At 49.3% G+C, this 15,194-nt stretch overlaps 1 protein-coding gene across 1 annotated transcript; it reads right to left on the bottom strand.

Moving 5' to 3' along the window:
* Positions 1–3,873: 3,873 nt before the first annotated feature.
* Positions 3,874–14,848, bottom strand: LOC122749064 (aspartyl aminopeptidase). Its single transcript, XM_043995242.1, has 15 exons — positions 14,717–14,848; positions 13,868–13,961; positions 13,676–13,764; positions 13,461–13,574; positions 12,902–13,027; positions 12,541–12,671; positions 11,837–11,912; positions 11,617–11,724; positions 11,463–11,540; positions 10,971–11,045; positions 5,787–5,947; positions 5,503–5,542; positions 4,917–5,018; positions 4,318–4,485; positions 3,874–4,013 (listed from the first exon to the last, which is right to left on the bottom strand). The coding sequence occupies exons 1-15, from the start codon at positions 14,720–14,722 to the stop codon at positions 3,963–3,965; spliced, it is 1,419 nt and encodes a 472-aa protein (XP_043851177.1). The 5' UTR covers positions 14,723–14,848; the 3' UTR covers positions 3,874–3,962.
* Positions 14,849–15,194: the final 346 nt, after the last annotated feature.

Genomic DNA, 15,194 nt, shown 5'->3' with positions numbered 1-15,194 from the left:
CTCTGATCCGGGGCTTGTCTTTTTTGCCCTCAAGGCTGACCAGGAAATCCCAGGGTCCATCATTCCAAGGGAATGATAGAGGTGGTATAGAGAAAGACCCGTTCATTCTTTTGGATGGACACTTCCTCTTTAAGGGAAAGTTGGGAGTTGTGAAGAGAAAGGGTTACTCCTTGCCTAAGGAGCTTAATCCAGTGGTTGTCCCAGGCACACACCTCACTCCTAGGATGGAAAATCTGAAGTGTTAGGGGCAAAGGAGCAGCAGCTCTGATTTAACCTTAGTATATATCATGTTTCTGCCACCTCTCACTCCCTAATCAGCTTCTCAATTTCTGACAGTGCCACTGAAATTCTTCCAGTCACCCAGTCTCAAAGTATGATTATCAACTACTCAGCAACCCAATCCTGTTTGATCCCTTCTTTGCAATATTTTTTCACCTATGCCCCCTTTCCCTCTTTATTCCTACCAACTTGGAGAGAAAAATATTACATGCCACCTGAGTTCAAATCCAACTTCAGACACTTGACACTTACTAGCTGTGTGACCCTGGGAAAGTCACTTGACCCTCATTGCCTTAAAAAAAAAAAGATTACACGCCTTGGAGTCAGCAGAAACCTTTGGCCAGATAGTCCTATCTCTGACACTTAGTAGGTAAATCGAATCACTTAATCTCCCTGAGCATATTAAGATGGAGATAAAACAGTACTGCCTCCCTAAAACATCTGGCAAATCTTATGGCTCTCCATAAATGTTCTGGGAACCTCAACTGGACTATGGTTCTCCACATCAAATCTCTCACTTCCAAGACATTCTTCATACAGACTAAACTTATTAAACTACAGCTCTGATCCCATCATACACACATCTCTCTAGTTTTAAAACCTATGACTAACCGTTGCCCACTAATTAGTTTATTTAATTCAATAAACATTTTTTTCTAAACATCTACTGTGTGCAGAGTACTGGAGAGCTTAGAACCACTTATTCTATATTTTAATCAAGCCACATTATTTTCTATCACCTAGGAAGGTTTTAGGTTTTTCTGGCTTCAAGACTTTATCCATATCATTCCCCCAACACTCCTTATCTTTGTTCATAGAATTTCCCAGGGGGCAGCTAGGTGGCGCAGTGGATAAAGCACCAACCCTAGATTCAGGAGGACCTGAGTTCAAATCCAGCCTCAGACACTTGGCACTTAGTAGCTGTGTGACCCTGTGCAAGTCACTTAATCCTTATTGCCCTGAAAAAAAAAATAAAACAAAAAGACCCATAGAATTTCCCAGTTGGAGGGGACCTCAGCAGTCATGCATACCTGAAGAGGAATCCCTGATACAACACACCAGACAGGTTGTCATGCAGTCTTTGTATGAAGATCTCCAGTAAAGGTAAACTCAATACCTCCTGAAGCAGCCTACTCCATATGGGGAACAGATTTGTTCTTGTTAGGACACTTTCCTGGATATGAAGTATAAATTGCCCTCTTTGACACTTCCACCTACTACCCCCAATTCTGCTTAACCCCATTTCCAACTGATTCCCTTCCAAATACTGTACTTGAAGACAGCTGTTAGGTGCCACCACTCTCTTCTTCAAGCTAAACCATCCTAGTCTTTTCCACCGATGGCAGGTTGACACGGACCCAAGGCTCTTCACCATCCTGGATGTTCTCCTCTGGATACTTTCCAGTTGATCAGTATCTTTTCTAGATCGTGGTGCCCCCAAATGAACACAATATTCCAAATGTGGCCTGACCAGGGAGCGCTATACTGGCACAATCATCTCCTTATTTCTGGAAGCTGTGCCTCTCAATGCAAATCAAGGCTGGATTAGCTTTCTTGGCAGCCCACCATCAATGCTGACTTATACTAAGCTTGCTGTCCACTAACTCCCCCAGATCTTTCTCAGACAAAATGCTGAGCATGTTCCCCCCAGATTGTGGTAAAATCAATTTTTTTTTTTGCAGGGCAATGAGGGTTAATTGACTTGCCCAGGGTCACACAGCTAGTGCCAAGTGTCTGAGGTCAGATTTGAACCTCAGGTCCTCCTGAATCCCAGGCCAGTGCTTTACCTACTGTGCCACCTAGCTGCCCCCCATTTTTTAAAAGTGAAACACTGTGTGATGTGTGTATGTGTGTGTTTGGAGGTGGGGGGAACCTCCACCTCTGATTTGATCAGTTCCCAAAAGAGGAAACTCCCGCCAAAGTTTTTATTTCTTTTTCTATAACTTATAAAGATGTGCCTTGGGAGGATCACTGGAATGACTTATCTATGGACACCCAGCCCATGAATCTGAGGTAGGATTTCTGGATTCCAGGGCCCAACTCTCCAGCATTACAATGTGCATCATTCAGTTTCATCTTGGTAGACTCAGCTCCATGTTGTAGCTTCTTGGACTCAGTCGTGCTTCAAAGCCCAGCTTGGGTGTCACCTCATCCATGAAGCCTCGTGCTGATCCATCCCAGTCAGAAGTGATTTCTCCAACCTCTGAATGGCTCTGGCTCCGGCTCTTCTCTCTGAACTTTTCCTAATAGCATTATCACATAACTGCCTTCCGGTACCAGTCTAGTTCTTTCGGATCAGGGATTGTGTTTTTCTCACCTTTGTTCCCTTCACCATACTTTCAACAAAAGGAGATGAGACGAGAAGAGAAGAGAGAGCATCACTGGAAAGACTAGAGATTTGAGTTGAGGGAGAGCTAAGAGTTAACCCCTTCCTAACCAGGGCCTGTTCTCTCGTACAATAAAGGCAGAAAGATAACTTATGTGCCTGCATGGACTTTTATAAAGACATTGGGCTTTTTTCATTTTTTTCCCCCTCTAGGACAGGGATTGCTGCTTGGGGCGAAAGGAAAATGCAGAAAAGTAGGGTCAGGAGACAAATAGCACGATCTCATTTTTTTTTTTTTTTAGTGAGGCAATTGGGGTTACATGACTTGCCCAGGGTCACACAGCTAGTAAGTGTTAAGTGTCTGAGGCCGGATTTGAACTCAGGTCCTCCTGAATCCAGGGCCAGTGCTTTACCACTGCACCATCTAGCTGCCCTGCATGATCTCATTTTGCCAGAGGCCTCTGAAGCTACAGTGTGAACATATGTTCTGGTCTTCACCTTGGGGCTCGAGTCCTGAGCTCCATCCCTGATTAGCTACATTGCAGTGGACAAAGTCATTCAAATTTTTTTCCCAGTGTCTCTACCGGTAAAGTGGGAACACTAATGATAACCGGCTTATCTACCTCAAAGAATTATCATAAAGATCCACCAAGAACCAATTTGATCAGGTTCTTCACAAGGTATCTCAAGTGCTATGTAAATGTTGACATTTCAATTATGTGACACCGGGGGAAGATGCTTTCTCACTTTTTCTCCCCCTTTCTGTTTCCACAAGGGAGCATGAACATCCTGGCTAATAAGCCAGAGGATGCTCGGAAAATTCTCAGGGATGATGGGCTAGGGTTTGTTAGTTAAGTAGAATTAGAGGGAGTTGGTTAACACATTGATAATGCTGAAGTCATAGGAGTCATTGGGACTCCAGGGAGACCCCAGGTGGGCTTATTCATCTGTTAGCACACCATGAAGCAGCTACTTTTGGAGAGGGGGACTGATGCTGGAAGGAGGGAGGAAAGGGAAGGTTCTGTACAGACAGGGAATCTGCCCCGCTCCTGGGGAAAGAACAAAGATGCTGATTTGGAGTGGGGCACTAACCCCACATGCAGTTAGTCCCACACCCCCTCTTCCCCTCTGCCAGTTCACTTATGGGGTAAAGACAAAGGATCAGAGTCCCCTTGTCTTCAAATCCCTTTGGCTCCTGCCCTGGTACTCTCAGCCCTCCAGTGCTACCCTCTCTCCAAAAACCCAGCAGGGCAAGAATGAATGAAAAATCTATTTTAATATTTCAATTCTGGGTCAGATGAGAACTGACATCCTGGAGTTAATGGGGTGAGGAGGGAAGAGAAGTTCTGGAGAGGCATCAATCAACTGCAAAACTGCGGTTCACAACAGGAAACAGCTCGAAGAAGCCCTGCATTGGGACAAAGCACGGTGATGTAGCTAGGTGTTGGCTTATGGTATTGACAACCCTCCCTAGAAATCCTCCCCCTTGTAGCTTCACTTTCTTTCCCTTGATTCCCCCATAGAAAATGGGGCTTGGCCTGGGTCCCTCAGCCTCGGGAAGGCTGAGCTGGTCTGCTGTGTGCATGCATGGCATCGCCATGGTGATCAGTCTCGTCACTTAGTGAGATGACGTTGCCCCAGCAACCAATCCCAGAAACTGGAGATGCTGCTGCCATGGTAAAGTGGCTAAGGGAGGGCAGATCTGGGATTACCTTGAAGAGAGTAAGGGTCTGCAACACGCTGGAGGTGCATGCCATCTCTCGAATGGAGTGCATAGCCAGCTGGGGGCTGCCCAAGTCAAGCACCCGCAGCCCCAGACGAGTAGCCAGGATGGGCCCAATGGTGCTGCCACAGGGGGAGTCATTCCGGACCATAAACTCCTGCAGAGACAGGAAGGGGTGTCTATGTGAGTATGCACGCAGGGGGCAGGCGGAGATGTGAGGTCCATCGGTGACTTAAGACTTCTGAGTCATTGTCGGAGAAGGAACCGCTGCACACGGATTAATGAGTGACTCAAGTCTCTGATCTCTGTAGGAACCCTGGCTTTGTCGTCATCACCTCCAGACGCAAAGAGGCCAGAGAACATCTAATGACACTTTTTTAACTCTAACCTAAGTGCAGTAACTGGAACATGATGTGTCACTGAGGATGGGTACACATGCTGTGGTTGTCCCTGTGTGGTCAAGGAGGAAACCAGTAATTTTCCACGCAAGGCTCTTTACTAGGATGTCACCCACTCTGCTGTTCCCTATGCCAGGCCTTCAGTGGGGCTGCCCCTTCCAAGTTACAAGCTGGGTGCCAAAATGCTCACCTGAAGGGGCACGCCAACTCGGGCAGCCACCTCTCGGATCAGTGCCTCGGAAACAGCATTGGAAGCATAACGTTGTTTGTTGTTCACCTTGATGACAGGTCCCTGAGGGGAGTGGGAGAGTGGAGAAGGGGAAAGAAAAAAGGGGAACATGGAACCCCAATCAATTGGTGTTAATAAGCACTCATTAAATGTTCCATAGAGGGAAAGCTGGGGTCGATGTGAAGTTGGAGGAAAGATATGGGACCTGAGTGGGAGACGTGGGCCTGAGGGGATGTGGAAAGGCTGAAGATAAGCGGGGTCCAATGGGAAGGGGAAAGAGGACTGGCAGAACAGGGATTATGTGGGGAAGGGTATATATAGGGACTCAGTGGGGAAAGAGGAGGCCTACAGAGCCAGAAGGAAAAAAGACAAGGCCTGTAAGTAGGGGAAGGAGACTTCTGGAGGAACAAATGGGGAAAGGTGGCTAGGGGGAAGGAGACAAGGTCTAGCAGAGGGAGGGAGGTTGGGTGTAAAGAGAGATGAAGGCTGGGGCCTGGCATGGAGGAGACAGTGAGGCTGTGCCGGGGTCGGGGAGAAGGGTGGTTACCTTGTGGAAAAAGGGTCGGTGGTTTTCCTCATGTTTGTCCCTAGAGGAGAGAGATTGAATGTTCCACAATCTAGAGCCAGTTTAAATTAAGGCTTCTTACCAGGAAACCCTAGCAAAGGACTGACCTCAGACAATCAAGGGGAGGTAGAGAAATGGCGTCAGGTGCTTTCCCACCAGCAAGGAGACCAAGACCATCCATCACCCAGTCCCAAATACCCAAAGAAGGCAGGGTCTGAAGCAACACCCCCAAAGCTGGTGAAGAGTTGGGGCCCCTGGAGACTCACTGGTAGTTAGGGTGGACGGCGTGGGCCATGTCGGCGCTGATCATGTAGGATTTGGGTATGGCCTCCTCAAAGGCCGTCACATTCTGGGGGGAGGCCGAGATGCGCCGAAGCACTAGCTCGGTCAGCAACGACTCTGCTCCCTGCGCGCTCTGTGATCCGACCTGGGGGGATTGTGGGGGCTCAGCGCAGGAATACTGGGCCAGTCTGGGGCTGGGAGTTTGACTGAGGGGGCCCTGCCCAGGGAAACAGATTAAAGAACCAGACCCCCACCCCCCACCCTGAGCAGGGTCTGGGGGGAAGGGAGGTCCATTTGCTCAAGGTTCCCACCCCAGGGAATGGTTTCATCATCATCTTCATGAAAACTGGGAGACAGAATAATTCCTGGTCACTTCCAAGACAAATACGGCATTTTTTGTTTATACTGTTCACCTGATATTTGCCTATTGCTGCTCTCGTTGTTAGTGGTTTAAAAATATTATAATTATTAAAAACAATTCAATCTTCACCTTGTCCCCACAAATAGTGCCATGCATGTTAATACTCATTTAATAAATATTTGCTGAATGAAACATGGCTCTGCTCTCAAAGGGCTTACAATGTGTCCCTTGGTCCCATTGTCAGATGGAATCCTCTCTCCCTCCCAGGAGTCAACATTTACCAGATACCTACTAGCACCATTGGTATACAAAGAGCTTAAAGACACAGGTACAGCCTCTGAAGGGTTTACGCTCCAGCAGGGGAGATTGTGATATAGTGCAGAGGACTTGGGATCGGGAGTCAGCAGACCTGGATTCAGATCTCAGAAGAGGTGGCCCTTCTCTCTGCCAACACCAGACCCTCTGCTTGGGCCCTTGATCCCATCTTCTCCAGCAACTTGATCTTTTGGTCATCCCTTCCCTCTGCATAATTTCCAACCTCTTCTTCTGCAGGGGGGGTGGGGGGTATCTTCCCTTGCTGCCTAAAGTAATACCCAGACCTTCACCCTCTTTAAACCTTCACTTGATACTGTGGTGCCCTCAAACTAGCATCAAATATTGGTTGTTTCCTCTTTTTCACAACCAAACTCCTAGGAAAAAAGCTGTTTATATTCACATCTACACGCTTCCTACACTTCCTTCCTTTTGTAGTTTGGCTTCTGTACCCACTTTTTGGCTAACGCTGCTCTCTCCAGTCACCCAGCGTCTCTTCATTGCTGAATTCTCTTCTCTTTCTTGACCTCTCTTCAGGTTTTTTTTTTTTAGGGGCAATTGGGGTTAAGTGACTTGCCCAGGGTCACACAGCTAGTAAGTGTTAAGTGTCTGAGGCCTGATTTGAACTCAGGTCCTCCTGAATCCAGGGCTGGTGCTCTATCTACTGTACCACCTAGCTGCCCCATCTCTTCAGTTCTGACAACACTGACCACCCTCTCTGGGATAACTCTTTCCTTCCTTTGGTTTAAATGATACTGCTTGTTTGTGGGCCTCTTCTTACCTGTCTGATTTATCCCTCTCAGCCCCCTCTGTAGGATCCTTTTGTTCCTGTCTGTACCCCAGGGTGAGGTGCCTAGATGTAGTGGATGGACCCCTGCACCTGAGTTTGAATCCTGCCTTGGAAATTTATTAGTGACCCTAGGCAAGTAACTCAACCTCCTTGTGCCTCAGTTTCTTCATCTGTAAAATGAAAGAGTTAGACACGCTGGTCTCTTCTAGCTCCTAGTCTATAATCCCATGGCTTTGTCTTGTGCCACCTCCTCTTCTTCCTATAGTCTCTCATCAACTGTCCCATGGATTTCAGTAGCATCTCTGCGTGGATGAGTTTCAGAACTATACCTGGAGCCCTCACCTCTACTGAGCTCCAGTCCCCTATCTCCAAATGTGCGCTGGACACTTCCAACATCGCCAACTCAACGGGTCCAAAACGTAACTTGTCACCTTTCCCCCAAACTCTCGCTTGCTCTTAACTTTCCCAAGTCTTGTTGAAATTCCTCCAGCCCCTCAGGTTTGAAACTCTGGAGACATCCCAACCTCTTCTCTCCCTGCTCTTGTGTCCAATCGGTCTCTGAGGCTTGTTGGCAGCACCTCTAAAATCCATCCTATTCTCTCTAATTCACAATCACCCTTATTTTAGGCCCTCAATAAAAAATCACCTCTTGCCTGGACTCCCTCGAGGGTCCCCTAATTAGCCCCCCCCCAATCCAACCTCTATGCAGCTGCCAAATAGATATTCCTGAAGTATGGACATTCCTACATAAGGAATTTCAAGGGCTCCCCATCTTCTGATTCCACACTCTTGTACAAGCTTTCTCTCATTCCTGGAAAGCTCTCCCTTTCTCACCTCCTACCTCACCTCTTAAAACCTCTGGCCAATGGGCAGATAGGTGGCGCAGTGGATAAAGCGCCAGCCCTGGATTAAGGAGGACCTGAGTTCAAATCTGGCTTCAGACACTTGACACTTACAAGCTGTGTGACCCTGGGCAAGTCGCTTAACCCTGATTGCCCTGCAAAAAGTAAAAAAAAAAAAACCACAAAAATTTCCCAAATCCCAAACAAACAAAAAAACCCCACTCTGGCCTAAGCCTTAGCTCAAGTACTGATTCCTTCAAGAGGCCTTTCCTGATTCCCCAAGTTACTGCTATCTATCTTCTGTCCTCTATCTATCCATCCATCTATCCATCTATCTATTCATCTATCTTATCCATCTATCTATCCATTCATCATCATCTCTATCTATATTTAGCAGTATTTTATTCCAACACACGTAAAGACAATTTTCAACATTCACTTTTTGAAATACTCCCTCCCTCCCTAAGACTACAGTCAATCTGATACAGGCTATATATGCTATTTACTTACACCGAGCAAGCCCTATTCTCTCAGCACAGTGCCAACTCCTTGAACACAGAGACTGATTCATATTTGCACTTAGCGTCATGTCTGACATATAATGCGAAGCGTCTGATAAATGTTTGTTGGTTGAGTGAATTTCTCCAGCTCAGTTCACTCATCTATACAACAGCGCTGATAATAACCTGCATTACTCATTTTATAAAAAAGCTAACAGGCATTTATTAAATGCCTACTATATGCCAGGTACTTTATCATCTTATTTGATCCTTAGGACAACCCTGGAGGGGGTGAGGTAGCTGCCATTATCACCACCACCCCCATTTTATAGGTGAGGAAACCGAGGCAGTCAGGGGTAAAGTGATTTGCTTAGGCTCAAACAAGAAGTCTCTAAGGCCACATGAAACTCAGGTTTTCTGACTTTAGACCGACTGCTCTATCAACTGCATTCCCTTTATGCCATTGAGTTATGAGGCTCAAAGAAGATACAGGGTGTAAAGTGCTTTATAAATTGTAACTGTCCCATTTCTGCTAGTCCTATTTATACAGGGTATCCCAAAAGTCTTGGTGCAGCATTCAGGCTAGATTTTCACTAAGACTTTTGGGCCACGCCGCTGGAGTCTGAGACAGGATTTGAACCCGGGTCTTCTGACTCTAAATCTAGTATCCTTTTTACTATACCAAATCTCTCTCTCCCCAGTTGGCTTGTAAACCTTTCAGAGGCTGGGCCTTCATATTAGACTCCTCCATTATCCCAGGGACAATCACAGGGCTCTTTTCATAGATGCCAGATCAGTGCTGACTGCTGCTGAGGGAAGGAGGAATCTACCTCTACTGTTGCCCCAGGCTACGTGCTATGAGTGAGAAGCAAATCTCTGGGACATTCAGAAACTATCTGGATGAAAACCATGTGCAAAGCACCCTCCTAGGCACAACAGGGGAAACCAGAGAAGTCTGGGATCTAGCCCTTGCCTAGGAGCTGATAGTTTGGTTTGAGAGTGGCTGGGAGGGATGGAGACAGAAAAAGAGAAATAAAAAATGAGGTAGGAGAGGCTAGTAGGGAAAAGAAGTGTATACCAAGAACTCCGACACAAGGAAAATTTGATCTTTGTTTTGGGGGTCCAAGGCTTGGACTTCATCACCGTAGGAGATTCCTGCCAGATTAGCATCTTGCCTGTAGCTTGGTTTAAAGTCTCCAAGGAGCAACCCACAGCTATTACTAAGGTGCTGGATGACTTGCTCATGGATTTGTTTTTTTTTTTTTGGTGAGGCAATTGGGGTTAAGTGACTTGCCCAGGGTCACACAGCTAGTAAGTGTCAAGTGTTTGAGGCCAGATTTGAACTCAGGTCCTCCTGGCTCCAGGGCCGGTGCTCTATCCACTGTGCCACCTAGCTGCCCCTGCCCATGGATTTCAAGTCACTTATGTGTCATAGACCAAGATCTGAATTCAGGTCTTCCTGGCTCCCAGGTTGGCCTTCTATCCACTAAGGAGAATTGCTTTCCTAGGGTAAAATGAGAGCCAGGAGAGAGGTATAAAGGGGAGAGGGAGAAAGAGAGAGAAGAGAGAAAAAAAGAAGGATGGAGATAGAGAGAAAGAGAAGAGAGGGAGGGGCAGCTAGGTGGTACAGTGGATAGAGCACTGGCCCTGGATTCAGGAGGACCTGAGTTTAAATCTGGCCTCAGACACTTGACACTTACTAACTGTGTGACCCTGGGCAAGTCACTTAACCCTCATTGCCCTGCAAAAATAATAATAATAATAAAGTGAGGGATTTGGGATTAAGTGACTTGCCCAGGGTCACACAGCTAGTAAGTGTCAAGTGTCTGAGGCAGGATTTGAACTCAGGTCCTCCTGAATCCAAGGCCAGTGCTTTATCCAAATTTCCTCACTTTAAAAAAAAAAGAAGAGACGGAAGAGAGAGAGAAGGAGAAGGGGGGGGGAGACAGAGTAGAGAAAGATGAGAGAGAAAAGAGGAAAGAAGAGAGAGAGAAGGAGGAGAGATGGAAAGGAGAGAAAAATGATAAAAGGATGGAGAGAAAGAGAGGGAGAGAGAGAGTGAGAGTGAGTGAGTGTGTGTGTGTGTGTGTGTGTGTGTGTGTGTGTGTGTGTAAGGGAGGGTATCAAGGCAGGCTTCTTGGAAGTAGCATTTGCACTTGAAGGATGGGTGGGAGTTGTCTGGGCAGAGAGGGGGAGAAGAACCTTCTAAGGCAGAGCAAACCCTGTGACCTACCTCTAGCCACCTCCACAGGCCCTTGCATAGAAGAAATGCTCAGAAAGTGTTTGTTATCGGGGATGGACAGAAGGTCACCAGCTCCCCGTCCTCCCCTCCCCTCTCTTTCCCATCAGGCCCCAGGTCTCACCTCTTCGTGGTCATACAAAGCAACCATTCGAACATGAGGTTCAGAAGCAAGGGATGCACAGGAGTCAATCAAAGCCTGGGATGGGAGACAGATCCAGTCGGTCAACAAGCATTTTTTAAGCTGTTACTCTACTGCCGAGCATTGTTTTTTTTTTAAAGGAAAGGTGACTTCTGGGGCCCAGGTGGCTCTCTCCCTTCCTTCCCCACCCTCTGTCACCAAGGTTATAACACCTGGTATTTCTGGGGCATGCCAGCCATCTCCCACCTCCCCCTCCTCAGCATCGCTGTACAGGCACTAGGAGCAAAGTGTGGAGAATGATGCTGGTAGCAACCCCCTTGGCTCCTTCCCACATCCCCTCAAGGGTCTGAGACAGGAATGCTGGCCTTTCCCAACCCCTGTATGTTTGGAGTAGTGACTCCCCCGTGTGTCCAAGGCTTTGTGCTATGGGGATGGAGTAGGGCACAGATGTCTGCCAAGCCCCTGGCTCCACACCTGGAGGGCGCAGAAGCAGCTGTGCAGGTTGTCTAGTCGGGGGGCGAAGATGAACTCCTCATAGACGCCTCCCAGGACCTGGAGAGAAGGGATGGTTAGCCTGGGCCGGCCCTGCTCCCTGCTCCCTCCTCCCCCGGGGTCCCTCTCTCCTCACCGCAGGCTGAGTGTCTGCAAGACACAATTCCATTTCCAGAATGTCTTCGGGGCTCTGTCCCAACTGGGCAGCCAGCAGAGACATGAGCACAGACTGGTGTCGGTCCGTCTACAGGGACAGTTGGAGAGTGGTCACTAGGGGACATCTTACTTCCAAGACTCCCACAGGCTTCTCCCCACCCCACCCCCAAATCCTCCCCAACTCTTGTCCCCTTCCTCACCTGGGTAGCGGGAGACCCTGAATCAGGCATTCCCTTCTCCAGTTCCTCCTGGACTGCAGTGGCTAGAATGGGTATTCTGCAAGGAGGTGGAGAGGGGGGGTATGGGCACAGGTCACTCTGGGGGACGGCAGAATGAGGGAGGAAGTGCCCCTCAATCCAAAGGTCTGGATTTACGCTGGCCCTGCCCATGTCCAGGCCACCTGGTTCCCAAAGGACCCTTCATCCTTCTCTCTATCCAACCTTTCTTCTCCTGGAACTGACAATGCTCCCATCTTCATCCCTTAGTATAGTGCTTCCCAACCTATGGATACCTCTGGGTAAGAGGACCCTTAGTTATTTCAAGGGGGTCTGGTTGATCAGATGACTCGGTATTAAAATAATCAAACATACTTTGTGTTGAATAAATAAAGTCTTGCACACATATATGATTATTTTTAGGTGTTGTGAGAAGTATCACAGTTCATTTAAAGCAATACTGAATTTACACAGTAGCTCTTTGTCATTAGGGGTTTTCTCAATCAACAGATACCGACAGTGCCTGGGAGTTCTCATTCTCCAAAGGGGTGGGAATCAGTCAGAGCTAGCATTCCTAACACTGTTCATGCAGCTGGCCTCATCCTGATCTACATTCCTGGGGTGGCCCCATCTCTAACCTCCCTCTCCCCCGCACCCCGCCTTTCCCCATTCCTAAGCCCTTTCCTTACAAGTGGGTCTCCGTGTTGGGACTGAAGTTCTCATTGACAGTCCGATGGAGGTGAATCGCTAAGTGTGGGATGCGCAGTATTGGCCTCTCCACGTGCACCAGCCGCTGTTCAATTCGGTCTGAGGTAGGATTCTGTAACCAGCCAGGTAATGGATCCATTCAGACCCCATCCTCTTCTTCTGTGTGTAGCCTCCCAAAGCTTCAACAAGTCAATTTAAGCTTCCAATCTCTGGATTACCAGAGGCCCAAACCACCTCTCTAGAATCCCCTGACCCTGCAGGTCCCCACCCACCTTTTTCTGAGTAGCTCTCTAAAGGGGATTGACACCTGTGTCACCCCAGGCACCCCGCCCCCGTCTCTACCTTGATAATAACTCGTCCAGCCACGGTGAGGTCACGGTCAAACCAGGTGCTCCAGATTCCGCCCCCATAGGTTTCTACACCAACCTGCAGGCAGCCTGCATGGTTTCGACGGGACTTGCGCTTCACCTGGGAAGGACATGCACTATCAGGTGACAGGAAGGGTACAAAACGCTGTAAGACCCTGTAGCTGGCTCAAGGGCACTAAAGTTTGGCTGCGGAGACTGAACACATACACGAAGAGTTACGTATATTTTATCAAGTAGGATAAAGTATTATTGTATTATTTTATTTTTGCAGGGCAATGAGGGTTAAGTGACTTGCCCAGGGTCACACAGCTAGTAAGTGTCAAGTGTCTGAGATGCATTTGAACTCAGGTCCTCCAGAATCCAGGGCTGGTGCTTTATCCACTGCGCCACCTAGCTGCCCCTGTATTATTATATTATCGATGAAGTATAGAAGAGTAAGCATTCTGAGGAGCAACCCCCTCCCCCCTCTTTCCCTTGGTGTATGTCGGGGGTGCTCCCATCCCATCTCAGTAGGACCCCCCAGATCTCCATACCCGAAGGGAAGGGCTGTCCGTGTGGGCCCCGATGAGGCTAAAGCCATTGCCTGGACAATACTGCCCCCCCACTGCAAAAGCGATGATGGTGGATGAGTTCCTGGTCACAAAGTACTAAGAAAAGAAGTGGGAGAAGCACTCAGTGTGGCTGCCCGCTGCCCTCTCCATCTGTCCTCCCACACCCAGACAGATGTCGCTGCCCCAGCCTTCCCTACCTTGCGTTGCGGCTGAAGGTCCCATTTCTCCGTCTCTTTGAGCTCTTGGAAGCCGGCCTGGAGCAGTCGGCTTCGACATTCAGCCACCACTGTGGGGGGAAGGTGACCTCCGTCACAGAGGGCCCGAGAGTGGGGCAGGGAGATGCAGCCTGGGGCTCGGGCCTCTCTTCTCCAAAGGGCCTGGGCACTTACCATGAAAGGGGGAGGGTCCTCGGTTCACAAACTTGAGCAGCTCTCTGGCTGCAGCCTGGACCGCTTCCTTTCCGGCTAGGGATGTTACTGAAGCCTGGGAAGGCAGACACTCTGAGTGCATCCCCCCTCCGCGCCCCCAGCGCCTTTCTGCCACAACTGCGCCCTGCAGACCCCCTCCTCTGGAGGCCGGCTAAGGCAGCTCCTCTTCCTACCTCCCTACTCTAGCCTCCAGGGCGGCGACCTCTCCTATCACATATCCTCACGATGCCCCCACCCCAGCCCAGACTCCCGCGACCTGAGACTTTTCAACTTCATTTCCTCCCTCCCAGCAGAGACACTTCAAGTTCTGCTTCTCAATTGGGATAAAAACTTCCCCAACCCTGGGCTCTCCATCTCTCTGCCACGCCCCCCCCTCCAGCGCTCCCGCCCCCCCCCTCCTCCAGAGCCCCCACCCCACCTCCATGGCCCCCTACTTCCAGCCCTGGCTCAAAGCGCAGAGACTCCTTCAACTCTGATCCTCAAACACAGACACGTCCCTTCTCCCTTTCCTCCGGCCTGGGACCCTCCCCAGCCCCGGGGGTCATTCTCTCCAATCCTCGGACAAGCGCCCAAGCAAGCATGCTAGCAAGTAAAGGGAAGCTTTTTAACTTCTCCCTCCCGGCCCAGGAAGGTCAGGACCCCCGTCCTCGCCCCAGATCTGCAGCTTTCTGTTTCACTTTTGCTGCAGTCCCATGGCTAGGGAGGGGTGGGGTGGGGTGGGACTCCCAGGACCCTCTTGGGCTAGGGGGGCCGGGCCCCTTCTGGGAAGGGCAGCAGGGGGAGGCGGGGGTCGGATGGCTCCCACCTTACCTGCATGACTCCTGCTTTCCTTTCACGCTTCTGGCCGAACACCCTCGACTCCCGCCCCTTCCCCTGTTCCTGCCGCTGCTCCGGCTCCGGCCCCGCCCTCTCGTTAGCGAGCCGGGCAGCCCGGAGCCCTCTGCTGACTGGGAGGAGCTAGGACAGCTACAGCCCTACACCCGTGCTCCTCCAGCCCGGCCCCAGGCCCCAACGCTGCGGGTGCCCACCCCCGCACAGCAGTGCGGAGGCGGAGCCGCCAGGGGGCGGGGCCGCGCTGTAACTGACCAGAGGAGCCTCAAGCAACTATTAAACGCTTACTAGGTACCCCGCGGTCTTGGAAGGAAAAACCAAGATCTTTGTGGATTTATTTTTTAAAAGTTTCACACTCAGTTATTATGATGATTATTATTTTAAAACAGCTTTGTTATCTTTTTCTAGCTTCTCACTATTTTTAGAAATAGATTTTTTTTTAGCTTCACACCATTTT

The sequence above is a fragment of the Dromiciops gliroides genome, chromosome 3, assembly GCF_019393635.1.
Source record: "Dromiciops gliroides isolate mDroGli1 chromosome 3, mDroGli1.pri, whole genome shotgun sequence".
NCBI classification, from domain to species: Eukaryota; Metazoa; Chordata; class Mammalia; order Microbiotheria; family Microbiotheriidae; genus Dromiciops; species Dromiciops gliroides.
The sequence above is the reverse complement of the archived record's forward strand: the minus strand, read 5'-3'. Positions and strand labels throughout refer to the sequence as shown.

What these genes read in the sequence shown, in the direction of transcription:
- LOC122749064 (XM_043995242.1), bottom strand. An exon ending in CAGGGTCTCCCGCTACCCAG is followed by an intron (nt 11,725 to 11,836) that starts GTGAGGAAGGGG and finishes CTGTCCCTGTAG; the next exon opens with ACGGACCGACACCAGTCTGT. An exon ending in AGACCCTTACTCTCTTCAAG is followed by an intron (nt 4,014 to 4,317) that starts GTAATCCCAGAT and finishes GTCCCAATGCAG; the next exon opens with GGCTTCTTCGAGCTGTTTCC.